Source organism: Ailuropoda melanoleuca, chromosome 15 (assembly GCF_002007445.2).
Source record: "Ailuropoda melanoleuca isolate Jingjing chromosome 15, ASM200744v2, whole genome shotgun sequence".
NCBI lineage: Eukaryota > Metazoa > Chordata > Mammalia > Carnivora > Ursidae > Ailuropoda > Ailuropoda melanoleuca.
In genome coordinates, this window is record NC_048232.1 from 55,426,692 (window position 1) to 55,443,937 (window position 17,246).

Here is a 17,246-nt window from a genome sequence, read left to right on the forward strand (position 1 = left end):
TGTGTTTTTATTTTTAATATACATAGAATCCAGAAGATTTTATTGATATGATCAGCATGTAAACAAACCGTGTCCTCAATTTTAAACAGTCTGGAAAAACCTTTGGTATGAATGATTTATTACAGTGTAGCGTCTTTTATAATCAGACAGCTGGGCTTCACTTACAGCACACTTCTCACCAGTTGTGTGACCTTTGGCGTGTTGCTGAACTTTCCTTGTCTGAAGCTCATCTTCTGTAAAATGGGGCTAGTAGTAATAGCCTACCTCATAGGGTGATTGTTGAGTAATAACAAGTGAATTTTATGTGACGTGCTTGGTGCAGTGTTAAGTGTCAAATAAGCTTAACTTTTGTTACTGTTATCATAGCTATTTCAATGTGAAGGGGTTCTATTCCTCTGCCCTCTCTTCAGTAAATAAAGAATGGGTTGTAGACATGGCAAACAGCAGTCAGAAAGCTTGGGTGTTGCAATGCTAGAACTAACCCACATACTTCCTGGACTGCCAGAACCGTGTGGAATTCCTTTTCAGAGCATCAGTGCAAGTTAGCGTTTTACAAAATCTGGAGCATGCTGGAGCAAAAGGAAACATAAGCTAGTATGCATATACCTCAAATGGAATTGTTTTCTGTCTTTACTCTTTTTTTTTCCTTCTAGAAAAAGCAGGGGGTTTATTACTGGAGAAACTGTGTTCCACTCCTGGCCCTGCCTCTTACCAATCATAAAACCTAAAGTTAGTGGGTAAATTTTCTGAACCTCTTTTCTCTCCACGTAACATGAGCTGATAACACTTTTTTACCATTGGCTAAGTGTTGCTTATTGCAAGCCTCTGCCAATGTCACTTTGACTCTGTGAACCTTCACTTGTCCATTCGTGAGCTGGGCCAGCGTCGGTCCCCCATATTCTAGCAGAGTAATTTTCCACACCATTTATTATTTGTCTCCCCCACTAGACTGTGCATCCACAGGCGAGTGCGTCTCTGTCTTGTTCACCTTTGCAGCATGCACACTAGGGCATAGTTGATGCTTAGTTAAAATCTTCAGCCCTGAGAAGTCAGCCACAGCAGCCATTTGACTTGGACGCGCTCCCTTGTTACCTTTATTCCGATAATGTAGGGGATGATACTCTCTGATTCAAAGAGCCATGGACACTTGCGTGCTGCATCACTCCGTGGGACTAGGCTCCTCCAAAGAATAAGGCAGGCCGAACAGGATTGTCTAGGTGTGGTGATCATGCTATTTATCATTTCTCCTCCTTGGCATATTTTTTTGAATTGAGAAATCACAGGAATATAATACATCTGTGTTGGGGAGCCCAGGAGGCTGAACTCCTCCGCTTGTGAGGTGTGTGAGCTTTAGGCACGTTGTCAGAGATACATGCTCCTTCCCGCATGTGAGTTCTGTCCAGCCTAACAGCATATGTACCCTTTAGAAATGTAGTTATGTAGAGACTAGTTAGTGGGCTGTTGCACTTATGTAGGTGACAGTAAAGATACAGAGGGCTCTCACAGAGCCATAAAGCTAAACCTTGAGAGGCAGAGTCAAGAGTTAGAAAAAATAATCGGCGGGCTTGGAGACTTTATAAAAACATGGAATTGTGAGTGTGAGCGAAAAGTCAAAAATGAAAACCAGGTTACTGATTTTAGTAAATGCAGTGAATGACAATGCTGATTGCTGAGGAGATTTTTTTTCTTCTTTTATTTATTTCATTTGTTTATCTTTTTATTTATTCTCGAGCAGGAAATGCTGTTTTCAATTTTTGGGTGTGTTGATTTTGAAATTCCAGTGAGCACTGAGATTGATGCAGCTCAGTAAGCTGTCAAAAATAGATCGGGACGTCAGGAGAGCAGTTGAGTCCTTCAGAATTGAGAACAGTCAGTCTATACATGAGCGGCACGTATGCATGATGTCATACAGAGACTATTATAAAGAAAAGGGAAGAAAGACAAAGTCCTCTGAAGCACCAGCTTCTTGTAAAGGAATTTATGCATGCTCTTCCAGAGACACATTTTTTAGTCTCTTTAGGATGGTCCCAGGTCAAGAGAACTAGGGGAGGCTGGTCTCCAGGGAGCAGAAGACACACAGTTTCAGAAAGGAAGAGGAGTTAGTACTGTAGTTGCATGGGCCATTCATAGAAGCACACTGGGGGGTTTGATAATGAGAGCCTTAAACTGGATTTAGGGCGTAAATGGGTTTTGAGTACTATAGATCATTTTGAAAGGAAATCTGGGTCTGATGAGAAGAACAATAATACACGGTAGTTAGAGGTAGAGACAGGAGAGAATAAGTTGTAGAAGTTTTTCTTCCTTTCTGTGCTAAGAGGCACATGAACATTTTTTTGTATTTTTAAGGCAAAGGAAACTGTAATGAACAAAGAGATTGAAGATACTAGCTAAAGAGGGGCTCATGGAAGGATTTTGATTCCTAAAGAAGGTAGAAAAATACGATTTAAGTGTCTAGATTGTATTTCTCCTCTCGTAGGTTAGCCTTGTATCAAAGGAGAAGGACCTTGTTACCTGAATCTCAAAGGAAAGTGATAAAGGCAATTAAGGTGGTAGATAAGTTTCTGAAATGAGATAATGCCTATGAACTTAACTGGAAATCCAGTATTTTGTCAATAAAATTATTGTAAAGAAAAGTATTCCTTTTGGAAAGCATGTGAGTATTCTTTCTCTTTAACAGTTTTACCTTTTTTTCTTTTTTTAAAGAAGAGATGTAGATCTTTACAAAGAGTATTTCATCCCTTTGTTACATTATTATTATTATTATTGATATGTTGACATAGACTGTTACATTAGTTTCAGATATATACCTACTTTTAAAGACAATTGAACATTTTCACGAACTCTTGAGTACTGTAGGAAACTTTGTTTCTAGCAGCTAAAAAGTATACTCAACAACAAAGCATATCAGTTTCATGATCAAATTAATTGTTGCTTAAAACTTTTTATAGAAATGTACATTTATGTATCTACATAAGATGTTAATGTGCTTTGGGATGGCTTGATCTATTCAGATGACTTTTAAACAAATATTAGAATTAGCGAGGTTAGGGTGCCTGGTTGGCTCAGTCAGTTAAGTGTCTGACTCTGGATTTTGGCCCAGGTCATGATCTCAGGATTGTGGGATCGAGCCCTGTATCAGGTTCACGAGCTGGGCATGGTGCCCGCTCATGATTCTTTCTGCCCACCACCTCTGCCCCCCAAAATAGAAAGAAAAAGGAAAAGAAAAGAAATAGGTTGATCTTTGCTAGTGATACAAGTGAGCAAACTTTAATTTAGAAATGATTTTCTTCAGATATGTTTTCAGTGCTGCCCATTAAATAGTAAGCTGAATGTTTTAAAAATCTACAAAATGATACGTGTGTTTTTTTTTTTTTTTGAAGATTTTATTTATCCATTTGACAGAGATAGACACAGCCAGCGAGAGAGGGAACACAAGCAGGGGGAGTGGGAGAGGAAGAAGCAGGCTCACAGCGGAGGGGCCTGACGTGGGGCTGGATCCCATAACGCCAGGATCACGCCCTGAGCCGAAGGCAGACGCTTAACTGCTATGCCACCCAGGGACCCCTACAAAATGATATGTTTTTATTAGTAGCCTGCTCATTTTGCAAAGGCCTCAGCAGCCGGCAAGCAGACTCTGCAGTTTGAGGTTGATAAGAGCAGTACTCAGGCCCTATGGAGGTGCCACACGTCTGTAAGATACCCGCCGATTACAAGAGAATAGGCCAAAAAGCGCTGAGAGAGCTTCGCCCAGCTCTCTGACACTGTATTTTCATAGATATGACTGTAATTGATTCTGACTGAGGTCATGAGGATGGGGTCTGGAATGATGGGTTATCCGTGTGGCCACTGCCTAAGGAGCTTCCTGTGGGGTCGGAGGGTCAGTAGTCAAAAACATGTCTCACAACAGTCAAGTGAGATTTGCCCGTGTTCTGCAATTCAGACTTATTTGACAAAATCCAGAAAATAAGGAAGTAACAATGTGGATAACCTTCAGTCTTTTTCTCTGTTCCTTTATGTCATCTGATTAAATTCTGACTCTCTTGATCCTGTAGACCCAGATTACCTTTTGCCTTTCAGGCAGTCATGGACCAATATTTCCCCAGTAATATGGTTAGTGAGAGAGGCACCTCGTGTTCTCATGTTGAAGTGTGTTTGTGTGTGTGTGTGTGTGTGTGTTTGTATCACTGCCTTAGACAAGTTTCCTTTTCGAACTGATGAAAAACTGTGCATGCTTTAAGAAGAAATCCAGGTGGTTTGTCATTCCAGTGGGAGAGAAGAACTGCTGGAAAGGAGAAAGTTCACTGGGGGTAAACGGCTCTTTGAAAATACTTCTTAATGCTTTCTAATGCAACGTAAATGTAGCTGATACCTCTTCAGTATTTTCTCTCCTGAGGAATCATTTCCTTCTATTAAGAATTTATTTTTATAGTACCAGGTCAGCATTTTTACAGCCCCTGTAACCATTTTTATTTTTGAAATGTAAAATACAAATTTGTGGTTTTATGGATAATAACACAGTCCTTCTCCAAATTTTTATTTTCCTCACGCAGAGGGTTACTTCTACAGGAGAACAACAGGTTCGCAGAAGCATTGCATTATTACAAATTGGCGATTGGAAGCAGGCCTACCCTGGCTTGTAAGTAAATATTCAGGTTCTTTGAAAACACCTTTTTTTTGTTTTTTTCCATGAAAATTATCTTGGTGACTTACACCCTCAGAGAGAAAAAAAACATGGTATATCTGTTTCTGAAGACTTACCAGTCAGATTATGAGCCTCTAACAATTCTCTCTCCATTTAATCATGTTTCGATATCCATTTATCATTTTTTTAATATATTAAGATAAATGCAGCTTTTATTCATCTAGAGCTCTAGCTCAAAATATTTTGAGTTCTTTGAGGGCAAAGACTATCCACATATTTTTCATTGACACCTATACTCTGAACTGCATTGTTGTTCCCATATATGTTTGTTCCTTAAGTATGTATATCTTGGTTTTCTTATAAAATCAGAACTAATCTGGAGAAACTAAGCTGGAGTAAAGATAACTTTATGGTTGTCACAGCATGCATCATCTTCTCACATTTATATTTCCCATTTTTTCCCCTTAGCTGCGTATTTAAATACCGGCATTATTCTCATGAACCAAGGAAAGACAGAAGAAGCCCGACGCACGTTCCTCAAGTGTTCTGAGATCCCTGATGAAAACCTGAAGGACCCTCATGCGCATAAGAGCTCAGTTACCAGCTGTCTCTACAACCTGGGCAAACTCTATCATGAACAGGGACACTATGAGGTCAGGCCCAATTCCCGGCCTTTTTCCTTCCCCCGTGTTCTTGATCTGAATCTCCATGCGAGCTCATTGCAGGGACACTGTGATCACTTAAAGAAGTTAATATGAGTTTTTATTCAGAGAGTTTTATGGTGATATTCATTTGGAAAAGAATGTCTGCTAAACAAAACTTAAGATTTCTTTGCTGTGAATTTCTCAGAGCACTTGTGACTCTTTTAGAAGGGGAAACAACATGAATTGTTTTTCAAGCTTATTTGCTTATTAGTCTCTGATTTTATGATCCAAGACACATTATTATTGTTACTTATATCCAGTGTTTGATGTTAAAAAAATATATATTGTTTGTACTCTGGGTATTGAGGAAGTGGTTTGGTGCTAATCCTACTCATTTATTTTAATTCTTTTTACAATAGTAATAAAATGCATATTGATTTTATTTTTTTAATTGGGGTGAGAGGAAGAGTAATGGAGATGGGATGTTTTACAGGAAGCTGGGAGGTGTGTGTATGCTTTCTCTCACAAGAAGCATGCCTGCATGGGTTTCTTCTCTCATATTTAATATTGCTCCTCCTTCCCTTTCTCTCTCTCAAACCCACACTCTTACACCTTGTATTAAGACTGCAGTGTAAGGATAAAGATACAATTTTTTAAAATAATTGCATTTCATAATCTCAGTGGATCTCAGGAGCCCGAAGCTTTGTTGCTATTTTCTTTAGATCCTACTTGGTTGCCTGGCTTGAAGTAACTATAGATTTTAGATGATTATGGGTAACTTCCAAATGTGAATTTTACTAGTTTTTTTTTTTTTAAACTGAATCATCTATGTGAACTGGAAAATTTATCTTAAATGAGCATTTGTAACATTTCCCTCCTTTTTAAACTATATTTTTATATGGCCTTCTTCACTTACTGGGTTGAATATTTTCATTCCTGAAATTGAGGTAGTATGATATCAAAAAACAGCTCAATTATTTTCTTCTAATGAAGCACTTAGAAATAGCAATGGAAGATTTTGATTTGGGAAGGATGTTATTATTTTATTTGTAGTGAATATCCCTGTACTTTGTCTCTTTTTTGTTTCCTGAATTAGGATGCCCTTAGTGTCTACAAGGAAGCAATTCAGAAAATGCCGAGGCAGTTTGCCCCACAGAGCTTGTACAACATGATGGGTAAGTAAAATGTACTAATTTAACCCATATTTCAGAAATTAAAAGAAATTAAAATCTGTGCTTCTAACAGAAGTTAGAACATTAATAGACACACACATACACCTTATTCACAGTTGGGTGATATACATTCAAATTTTCACAAAACACACTTATTCTTTTTTTTTTTTTCCCAGTAGACTCTGCCCCCAGTGTGGGGCTCAAACTCATGACCCAGAGATCAAGAGTAGCATGTTGTACTGACTGAGCCAGTAAGACACCCCGACAAAGCACACTTAATCTAACAAGAGCAAATGAATGCATCAGCATAGTGATTCTTAAATTGGCCAGATCCCAGAGTTGTTGGAAGGTACTCACAAACCCTTTTGGGTATTGAGTATTCACTAGACTCTAGAGATTGAAGATGGTGAATAAAGATTTATAGCTTAATGGTTTATCAAATTCATGATAATATTTGATCATGTTATTTTCTTGATTAGAAGTTTCCCCCAAATATACATGGTATGATATAGAGAGTCATGATTTTGATGCTTTAAAATATGAAAATAACTGAACCAACTTGTATGGTTTTCGTTGATAAGGTTTTGGATCACAATAGATTTTTTGTTTTTTGTTTTCTTTTGTTTTTAAAGCTTTTATTTATTTGAGATAGAGTGAGGGAGAGTGAGAGAGCGAGCAAGAGAGCACAAGCAGGGGGAGGCTCAGAGGAAGAGGGAGAAACAGGCTCTCCACTGAGCGGGAGTCTAAAGAAGGGCTCCATCCCAGGATCCTGGGATCATGGCCTGAGCTGAAGGCAGATGCTTAACCAACTGAGCCACCCAGGCACCCCCACAATAGGTTTTTCAGAATATTATTTTAGAGTAAGAACAATACTGTAAAGAATGTAAATGTGCTACTACCATCATTCCTTTTCTACATTGAATAATTAGGTTAGTTGTCTTATTTGAAACTGTGTAAGTTAGGACATGGATTTTTCTAGGTGCAAGAGGTCAGGAACTAGAATTTCTAATAAAATAATCTGCCTATCATCTGTGATTGATCTGTGACTGCCTTTTAGTAAATTGTTACCATATTTATTTGATAGTAGACACCACTGAAAACTATCTATTCAGAACCTATTCAGTATGTGAATATTGGAAAAGAACCCCTACAGTTTAAGATGCCCTGCTGATTGACTAGCTTTGGTATTTCCAGATAAAGGGGAGAAAAGAGAAGTTGCTTTTATCTTTAAATCATATTTTTCTTCAAAGAAAAAATCACAAACTCAGATTTTCCTTTGTCATTAAACTTAAGTTGTTTACTGTTTCTCTGTGTATAAAATAAATGAGCCTATATAATCTTTAGGATTATTTGACGCTTCTGTATTCTATGATTTGAGAAGTTTGATAGTAGCTGTTTGGCTTGAGCGTACACAAAAAAATCCCAAACCTTCCCAAACTAGAAAATATGTGGCTAACAAACATACTCACTTTGTCTTTTTCCTAAATGAGAAAAAAATTAGAAATAGTTTAGAGATAGAACGAGGCACAGGTCCATAAACAGAAGAAAGAAAAAAAAAACATAATTTGCCAGAGGTCAATATTTTCATTTCATGTGTCGGGGAATCCCACTCCCGGTTAGCCTGTGCAGCAGTGGAGTGATTTAATACTCATGTGAAAGAGGGCCCTAGTGTATTTTTAGTTGTGGTTTCTTTTTTCTGTTTTAATTACTAAAAGGTAAAAATCTAGCTTCATTAAGTATACTTTTGCCATACTTTGCCACTCTTAAGAATTGAAGTAGTAGTTTTCACTCTCCAGCATTTTATCATCAATCTATCCATCCAGCCCATTTATGCACCCATATATTCGTCCATAAAGCTTTGTGCCCAGCATATAGGTTTGTCAGTTGAATTAACTTTTCTGTTTTAGTGCTGGATAGTTACTCATGTCAAAATGAGTATTAGAAGCATCGTTTTCTACAGCTTTCTCTAAGAAGGCACAATGGTTTTCATTTATGATTTTATTTTTAAGGCGAATGCATGGGAAGGCCTTCTTCCCAGTTTTCCTGAATTATCAAATAATTAAGTGAGGAAAGGACTCAGCTCCTTGGCAACAGACTACATATGGCATCTTTATTGTTAATAGGAAGTGTGGTACTCACTCTAGTTAGTGATTTCAGAAAATTCATTCAATTATTTTATGCAAATAAATTTGATTGAGAATTCAGCCGGTACCTTGTGATCTGTCTCTCATATGGCTACACAGATGCTGAGCACACACAGGCAGCAAACGATAAGTGTGTCCCTGGGGTTATTGCTTAGTCCTTTGTCTTGTTTTTCATTATAGAAAGAGGTCATTTTGCCCAGACTCTGAAAAGCACTCCAACAATTTGCGAGGGGAGAATCCCAATATAATTTAAAATGCCACATTTCCTCCATAATTATGGTGGCTGCCTTCTGTTTAATTTTAGGTGAGGGTCTATCAGCTGAGCAGGTTTTGTAGTTTCAGTTGTTCACGAAACTATAATTTTCTCAGAGTGAGTTCACCTCCTAATCAAATGGGTGAAATCCTCTGAGTATTTGCTTTAACTCCTGATACATTTTGATTAGCCTCCATTTGACAAGAGAAAAAATGGCCCAGGAGATAAGCTGCCCTATCAGTTCATCGGTTTCATTAGTCTGTCAGCGTGTGCTGATTATCCTATCAAGTTTATCAACAGCCTTGAATATGTCTTCTAATTCATACATTTACATATTATTAGTGCCGTTTAGGGATCAGTGATGGATTACAATGTCTGGCTAGATTCAGCCTGAAAGTATCATTTTTCTCAGGGCTCATTCAGTGACACTTTCATGACCACCCCCCCCCCCCCCAAGCACTTGTGTTTATGCATACAAACATTATCCTTTTCCATCCTATTTTCTAGTTTATTTGGAGGTTAGGAGAAATAAAGGAGTATGTGTGAAAAAATACAAATATATTTGAATATTCTTTTTAGTGTAATAACTCAATTCATTGCAGTTGCTGCTTTAAAAAATGAAACGGAACTCTCCAGTCCTTTGCATTTTCCCTTCCTTTGAATGTTTTACGAGAAACTTCTATTCTGTATGCTACATGCCAGTAGTCGCCTTATCCTGAACACCAAATGAGCATATTTTCCCATCCTGTATTAACATAAATAACAAGTTTGATTAATTTGCTTCCCAGCTTAATTTTTTCTATATTTTATCCTAAGACTATTATTTTTGTGTGTGGCAGTTCCTAACTAAACTTAAAAAAAACTATTTAAAATATATTTTTATTATTCTCTTTGAGTTCATAAGACCACAAAGCAGATACTAAGTATTATTTTATAAATAAATAAACTTTTACCTAGGTGGCTTTTGCGATTAGCAAGGTATTTGAATATATGAAATATAAAGAGACCGCATCACAAAATAACTGTTAAAATTGTTCCTAGCCAGTTGTATGACTATTTCTGTGGGCCTCAAGTTTCCTCTTGAGACAATGGCTAGGGTTAAATGGAGATTAACTATAGTGTGAAGTCAGATAGCCCTAGTTCACACTATGGCTTTGACATTTAAGCTAAGTGACTTTGAGCATAATACTTCGCTGAGGTTTCCCCATCTATAAGATGGTCGTAATAGCAGTGTCAGTTTGAGGGTTGATTTAGAGAGTGTAAAGTACAGCATATTGGATTAGATGGCCAACCTGGCGAGTGTTTTCTAATATTGCCTTCCATTGTAGTCACTGTCCTTCCTGAGGCCTGTAAGCCTCAAAAGTCTTTGGTTGTATTTTGTCAGTTCTTTTTGTATTTACCGAAGTGAGTATGATTTCTTTATAGATAAGATTTTGTCATAGTGATGGCCTTGCAGTCACAAGACATTCAACAGGGATTGCGTTTAGTTCTGTCCTGTCTATAATTTCTGTCTTTTCTCTTGAAGTCCATTTTCCTTTGTCTCAGCAACCACAGTCAAAATCCTTATTTTAGCGTTAACTGTGCTAACCAAAAGTGAAACAACATACTCAGTTAATGCCCAGTTAACTTAATTCCATTAATAGAGTACACCTTCTAAATTAAAATTGTCATATTTAGGTTAGAGTTTCTTCTTCTTTTCCTGTCATGACATATTTTTTCCTCTAGACTTAGTCAAAATTTTTCTTTATTCTGGCGCCTGTTGTAGGCCTTGATTGAATCTCTGTTTGTCCTCTTCTCCAATTATAGTTGTATTTTAGGATCATAGAATGTTAGAGATGCAAGATTCTTATCTTGAAAATTCCTCCTAATATAATCTTTTTTACTTTACAGAGTAGAAATTAACATCCAAAGAGTTGAGCTGATCTTTTTAGGATGATAGTTTGTGTTGAAACCAGAAGGGTAGTTTACTTTTTTTTTTTTTTAAGATTTTTTAAATTTTTAGGTGATCTCTTTATCCAACACGGAGCTCACACTCACAACTCCGAGATCAAGAGTTGTATGCTCCACTGACTGAGGCAGCTCAGCACCCCAGAAGGGTAGTTGCCTGACTTAGATTCAGTTGCTTTTTCTATTTAGCCCTTGTGTGTTACTGAAATTGGCACATTGTTTACTATGTCAGTATAGCTTTTATTTACCTATTTAAAAACAGCAAAATATCTGTAGGTGTAGATATATAGATGTCTTATTCCTTGTCCAAATATGTATTAAAAATCTCTTCATTTTTACTAAAAATGAGAAAACACCTACAAAAATGAAATATGCAGGATATTAAAACACTTTTTAATGTAGGATCATTTTTAGCCACCTTCAGTTTTTCCCTTTTTTCTCTATAATTGTTTATTTCCCTTATTATGTATATGAAAACATTGTTTTTGAATATTCTTGAGATTATGGAAAACTAAATTAGGCTGTAACTTTCAGTTACTTTTATCAGTTTGAGCCCTTCCAATCCCAAAGGTCATTTTAAGCCTATTTAATATTTAAAATAAAATTACTTGGCTTTCTCAATGCAAAGTAATTGTTGGGTTAATTATATAAGCAATTTAAGCCATTTCATCTTCGTAATATATCTTGAGAACAAAAGGGCATAATGTGTTTCCTGGAGTAAGAGAGAGTCTAGAGTTACTGCCTTGTCATTGCAGTATATAATCACTATGTTTAGAATAACCTCTGTGTGGGGAAAAAAAAAAGTTTAAGTCACAAGTGCTAGGTGGAGGTTATAGAGGTGGTAGTGGTATATGACATGGAAATAGCCCACATGGTTCCTGTTCTCATGGAACTTTCTAGGTGATTTCACAGTTGGTCTGGAGCGCTTCTGTACCTTTCCTTAATATGTAAATGCCTATAACTAAGATGGAAAATTATATTACTGTAATCTCGAGAATATTTTGTCTATAACTGTAGGCTGTGCTATGTTGTCTGGCCCAAACTACCAAATAGGAAAAACCTCTTTTTTTATTTCTAGTTGTCAAAATTTGCATACATATTTATATTTTCCTGTTCTTTAAAAAAATATGTGTTTACTTACAGTAGGTAGCATGCTTTTTTATGTTAGAGAGAGGTTGTATTTTTCTTCCAGGGGAATGGCATGATAATGATTCTTTGCTGTTTATTGCCTTATTTGCCTTTATTTTGATCTTACCATCTTGATTCTCTTATTCCTGAAAATTTGTTTTTTTTTTAATGCACATCCCTATTACTTATAAAATCCCAGCTCAGTAATAGAAAATTATTTTTCTCCGTCAGCCTGCAACTAACAAATCTTTTGTTTGTATAGGTTTGAAATTGAAAAGCTGTTTTCTACTCATATTCTCTAATAAGGGAGGAATTTTTTTCTTTAATTTCCAGTTTTGTTTTAAAAACCCCAGCTCTTTAATTATGAGAGATTTCCTTTAATTTATTGAGCCAGTCAGAATGGGGAAAGAAACAATGAATAGGAAGCACAATGAATTTATTAGAGCAATTTTTTGTTTAAAAAGCTTGTCCAAATTTTAGAATGGTATTTTCAAGAATAAGACTTGTGGAATGAAAGAGTCAGGTGTCATAAATGACTACTAGAGATCTTTAGATTCCTTACGCCTAGGTAAGAATTGACACACAGAATGTCAAACATACCTCCTGAAAACAAAATGCAAAAATTCTTTCTTGAAAACTTAACCTAACTCTACTTGAAATAATGTACTTTATATGCTGAGTTCAGTTGGTAGAATATCTGTAAATGATTCTGTTTTTCTCTGAGCTTTCTGTATGGCTAGGTTTTTTTAAACTGAATCATTTATTTTTTGCTGGATTAGTCTAACACGCGTGTGTGCATGCGTGTGTTTGTGTGTGTGTGTGTACCTCACCTTTTAGAATCAGGCTATTCAGAATAAATTTTTGACATGATGGTTCGTATGCTTAATATTTTCTTCTGTGACTGGCTGTTTTTAAGTGGATTGCTCAAGGCATTTAGAATGCTGACTGTGAAAGAGATGGTTTTCAACTGTGTCAGATTTGAACTTCACATCCTTCAAGTGTGGAAGCATTAACACTCTGGTAGTGTTAAGCTTTTTATACCATCTGCTTCCCCTGTTTTGAGTTCTGGTGATTTTCCTATGACTGCTTCCACTGCACTCTTGAAAATTAGTGAGTCAGCCCTGCATATATGAGTATGACCATATAATGGGATTAGCCATTGATCTGTGTACCTCCAAAAAGATTATGGACTTCTAGTTTTTAAGATAAATCTCTTTATCGCACTTTGATTTTCTTCATTGTCAGAAAGTATAAGACCAGGAGATCAGTGTTAAGTGTGTGGTCTACCAGTCCAGAAAAATGATATGCAAATTTGAGTGATTTTAGAAGTTAACTTTGTAAGATATGAAGCCAATGAGATAAGGAAATCATGAACTTTTGGCTGTGTATCAAAAACAGTAAATATATAAAATTTATGTTCAAAATCTATAAATTTTCTCCTCAGAGTTCATTTTACATTATAAAACGGCAATGGTTTAATTTTCTTCTTTCTACCATGCACTGTTGGTACAGATTTCTACATTATGTGCTATGGTTACAGACATGAATTTGCAAGGCATTAGTCTCTACACTACAGAGGCCAGCCTATAGTTCAGCTGCATTAAATAGGTAATATATTTTGTTTAAAGTTTCAATTAAATGCAGGACTAGAAGAAATATGGTCCCTATGGGGAGTTCGAACACTTTCATGCCAATAGTAGGGTTGCTAAGAATCATGCTTGGTCTAGATGTCACTTGCTTTCCTGGAAATATGATATGAGACAGTTGATTATATTTCATCGCTATTAAAACCGCATGAGCCCACCTGTTACATTAATTCATACTTTTGCCAGTTTAGTGGTAAAGGAAAAGACTGAAGTTTCAAAACTTTATTTTTAAATTGAGTTATAAGGAAATAAATATACTCAAATTAATACCTAATTATATGCTTATTCTCTGATTTCCAGCGTTTCACTATTTCTGCTTGGGGGAAAAATGTTTTCTGATGCTTCAGTAGAAATGAGGAAAAAAAAGCATATATTTATATTACTCTTTTATTGGGCAATGTCCATGAAGTGAATCTTTTACTCGGCAGTAAATATGGATTGGATTATTCTTTAAAAAATTGAGGTGATATTATGTTATACTTGGGAAATTAACTAGATTTCAAAATCTGGCATTCTTAAAAGATGCCAATTTTGATAACATTTAGGTGAAATGGATATAATCCTGAGTAAGAAGAAGATCTTTCTGTAAAGGATACAATCTCGAAAAATCAATGTCAAGGAAACTGTAAGTTGAATGTATTTAGAATAGTCAAGTAATACAAAGAAAGTTTAAAATTAAACATATTACTTGGGGCACATGGCTGCCTCAGTTGGAAGAGCATGTGACTGTTAGTCTGAGCCCCACGTTGGATGTACAGATTACTTTAAAAATAAACAAATAGGGGCGCCTGGGTGGCACAGCGGTTGGGCGTCTGCCTTCGGCTCAGGGCGTGATTCCGGCGTTGTGGGATCGAGCCCCACATCAGGCTCCTCCACTATGAGCCTGCTTCTTCCTCTCCCACTCCCCCTGCTTGTGTTCCCTCTCTCACTGGCTGTCTCTATCTCTGTCAAATAAATAAATAAAATCTTGAAAAAAAAATAAATACACTTAAAAATAAATAAATGCATTACTAATTGTATGTACTTTGTTGAGTATGTATTTGTATCCCTTTTTCTAATAGGTAGGGAAAGACTGTTTTCTACATAAAAATCAATCATTTAACTTCCCAAATGAACTGTTACTTAGTTTTAATTTTATATACACTGATGGAAGTTATTGTTATACTCAAAATGAATAAAGAATAAAAAAAGAGCATGCAGTGTTTTCTTCCAGAATGCAAGTCATTTTGCCAACATGTTACTTATGGGCATGGAGTTTTTGAACTGTTCTAGAATCTTATCTTCAAGTAATCATTACAAATAGGGTGAATTTTTAAATACCTGATACATCTTAGCAAGTAATATTCATATAAAAAGGATGGTATAAAATATTTATTTTGTATTATAGAGACATACTGCTTGATCCAGAAGTACATATGAAATATATTCCCAAAAAGATACATACAAAACTGAAAATGCTTTTATTATACTCTTCTGACATCTTCCTGCAGATATTCAAGTCTTATTTCTTTGAATACCTTATTTTCATTAATTCTCTACAGGCTAATACAACATTTATTCATTCTTTTTTCTTTTTTCTGGTGTAAATTTTGGTATTTAAAACCCAGTTTGGTGCTTCCTTGTATTTCTAGTGATACCTAATTATTTCAGGTGTATTAAGCCATTTTATTTACTCCATTGTAGTTCTTTTGAGTATTTTATTTTTGGGGAGAGGATCATCATTCCACCAACATGCACATGAAAACACACACAGTCTCGTTTTCTGTAGTTTGGAAAATTCTGAGCATTTAAAAGGATTGGCTCTGATATTTGTTGATTAATTATTTTTAGTGATTTATTTCCTTGAAAACATAAAGGGAATTGATTAGCCTGAACAACTCCAGGATCCCCAGTTGCATGTAGAGAAATATTGACACAGGCTCCTGGCTTTTTTCCAAGTTAAATTTTGATGACATATCAGATGTTTCCTGTATATAACCTTACTCTAGAAATCAGGAACCTTTTTAACTTCCACTGAACTTTAAACTGTTTCTTGATGATTAGTTTTTTTACTTAATGATATGCATATTCAGTTTTTTCCCCCCGCATTTCTTCTTTTTGCTTATAACTACCCTTTCTGGCTTCCTGGTTTCTTAAGTTTGATGCATTAGGACTTGGTGAAGCGTTAACATGTTGGACCTTTTCATAACCCTTCTTAATTTAAGACTCGTATTTCATTTTACTTCTAATCCCTCCACCCCAGTGGAAGAAGCTATGATAATTGTTGAAATCTGTTGTCAGGTACAAAACAGCCTCTAATTTCTGTAACCACTTTTAATTTCTTTATCTTTTCCTGCTCTGTACAGTAGCTACTGAGCATTTCCCATCAGAACTAATGTATAACTAAGGCAACCAGACTGTGTTATTTTATAAGGATAAGATCAGGCTGAGGAAGGGATGGGATTAGGATGAAAATATAAGAGATTCACAAAATTTGACAGCCTATAGTTATAGCAAGTTTCTGACATATATAAATAATAAAAGTCAGACCCTCTAAGGTTTCTATGTTAATGCCAACACAGTGAAGTAAGAAGTGAGAATTAAAATCACAGCAAGTTAAACTCTTGATGTAATAGACTCCTGATGTCATATGGTTCTGTCAGACAACAGGTTCTAGAAAAAGGAATTACTTGGAGATTTCTCTTCAGTGACATACTTGGTAAAAATACATCTAAATCTTAAGTTGGTACATAGTCTGATCAATTATTTATCAGATCTTTATCAAGACTCTTCGGAGCCAGAGGCTTCTGGACTTAGGTTGGAGGACCGATAAAGAGATAACAGGGTTTGTGTCCAGCTCTACACATCAGCCAGTCTAGTTTGAGATCAGGAATATTATAACTGGTAAGATAGGTATATAAAAAAGGGGAAGGAGGTTTGAATACATGCAGAACCAAGTACAAATCTTGGATAGGGAAACTCAATTTTCTAAAAATTTCCCTTTTAAATTGATTCATAAAGTATAATTCAATAGCATAAACAAAGAATTTTATCAAAAATTTGACGAAATGATTCTAAAGTTTATTTGGTAGACTTAACAGGAAAATAGAGCCAAGAAGGGTTAGATAAAAATAATGGGAGAGACATGCTCTACTCAATATTAAAATATTAGAAAAGCCTACAGTAGTTAGAGCAGTGTTGTACATACTACACACGGTTCAGAATTTACAAAAAAAATTTTGTAGATGATGTGAAATTAAATGTTGGTGAGGAAAAGGAGTTCTTATAAAAGTTGATTGGGGACAACTGATTAAATGATATTTGGAAAAAATAAAATTAGACCCATGTCTCACATTATATGGCAAATGTATCTCATATGGAATAAGTAGCTAATTTTAATAGTAAAGCTATATATTTAGAATATATGTCCCTATGATAAAAAATTTTTTTTTGCATAAAACGCCATGACAAAACTACAAAGGAAAAGTCAACTTACTTTGTATAAATAAAAGTTAAAGTAGTCTCACATGAAAAACCATTTTAACCATCTTTTGCATATCAAAAGATATGTATCTTAGCTGAAAAATGGCTTAAAACTATCAAAAAAAACCCCATCAAACAATGACCTGCAAATAAAAAATAGTCATGGCTAAGAATTTATGAAAAAAATTTGTAAAAACTATATGAATTT

The 17,246-nt window shown here is 35.6% G+C and overlaps 1 protein-coding gene across 8 annotated transcripts in view; it reads left to right on the forward strand.

The window, feature by feature from the left end:
- Nucleotides 1–17,246, forward strand: part of TMTC2 (transmembrane O-mannosyltransferase targeting cadherins 2) — a 674,893-nt gene that overhangs the window by 248,111 nt on the left and 409,536 nt on the right. For all 8 annotated transcript variants that reach the window (XR_004620732.1, XR_004620733.1, XR_004620731.1 and 5 more), the window contains exons 5-7: nt 4,551–4,636; nt 5,111–5,295; nt 6,383–6,461. Coding sequence is in view for 5 of the 8 variants with exons in the window: in XM_019800450.2 (XP_019656009.1) it covers nt 4,551–4,636; nt 5,111–5,295; nt 6,383–6,461 (350 nt within the window). In the remaining 3 variants the exon portion in view is untranslated. The remainder of the gene's footprint in view (nt 1–4,550; nt 4,637–5,110; nt 5,296–6,382; nt 6,462–17,246) is intronic.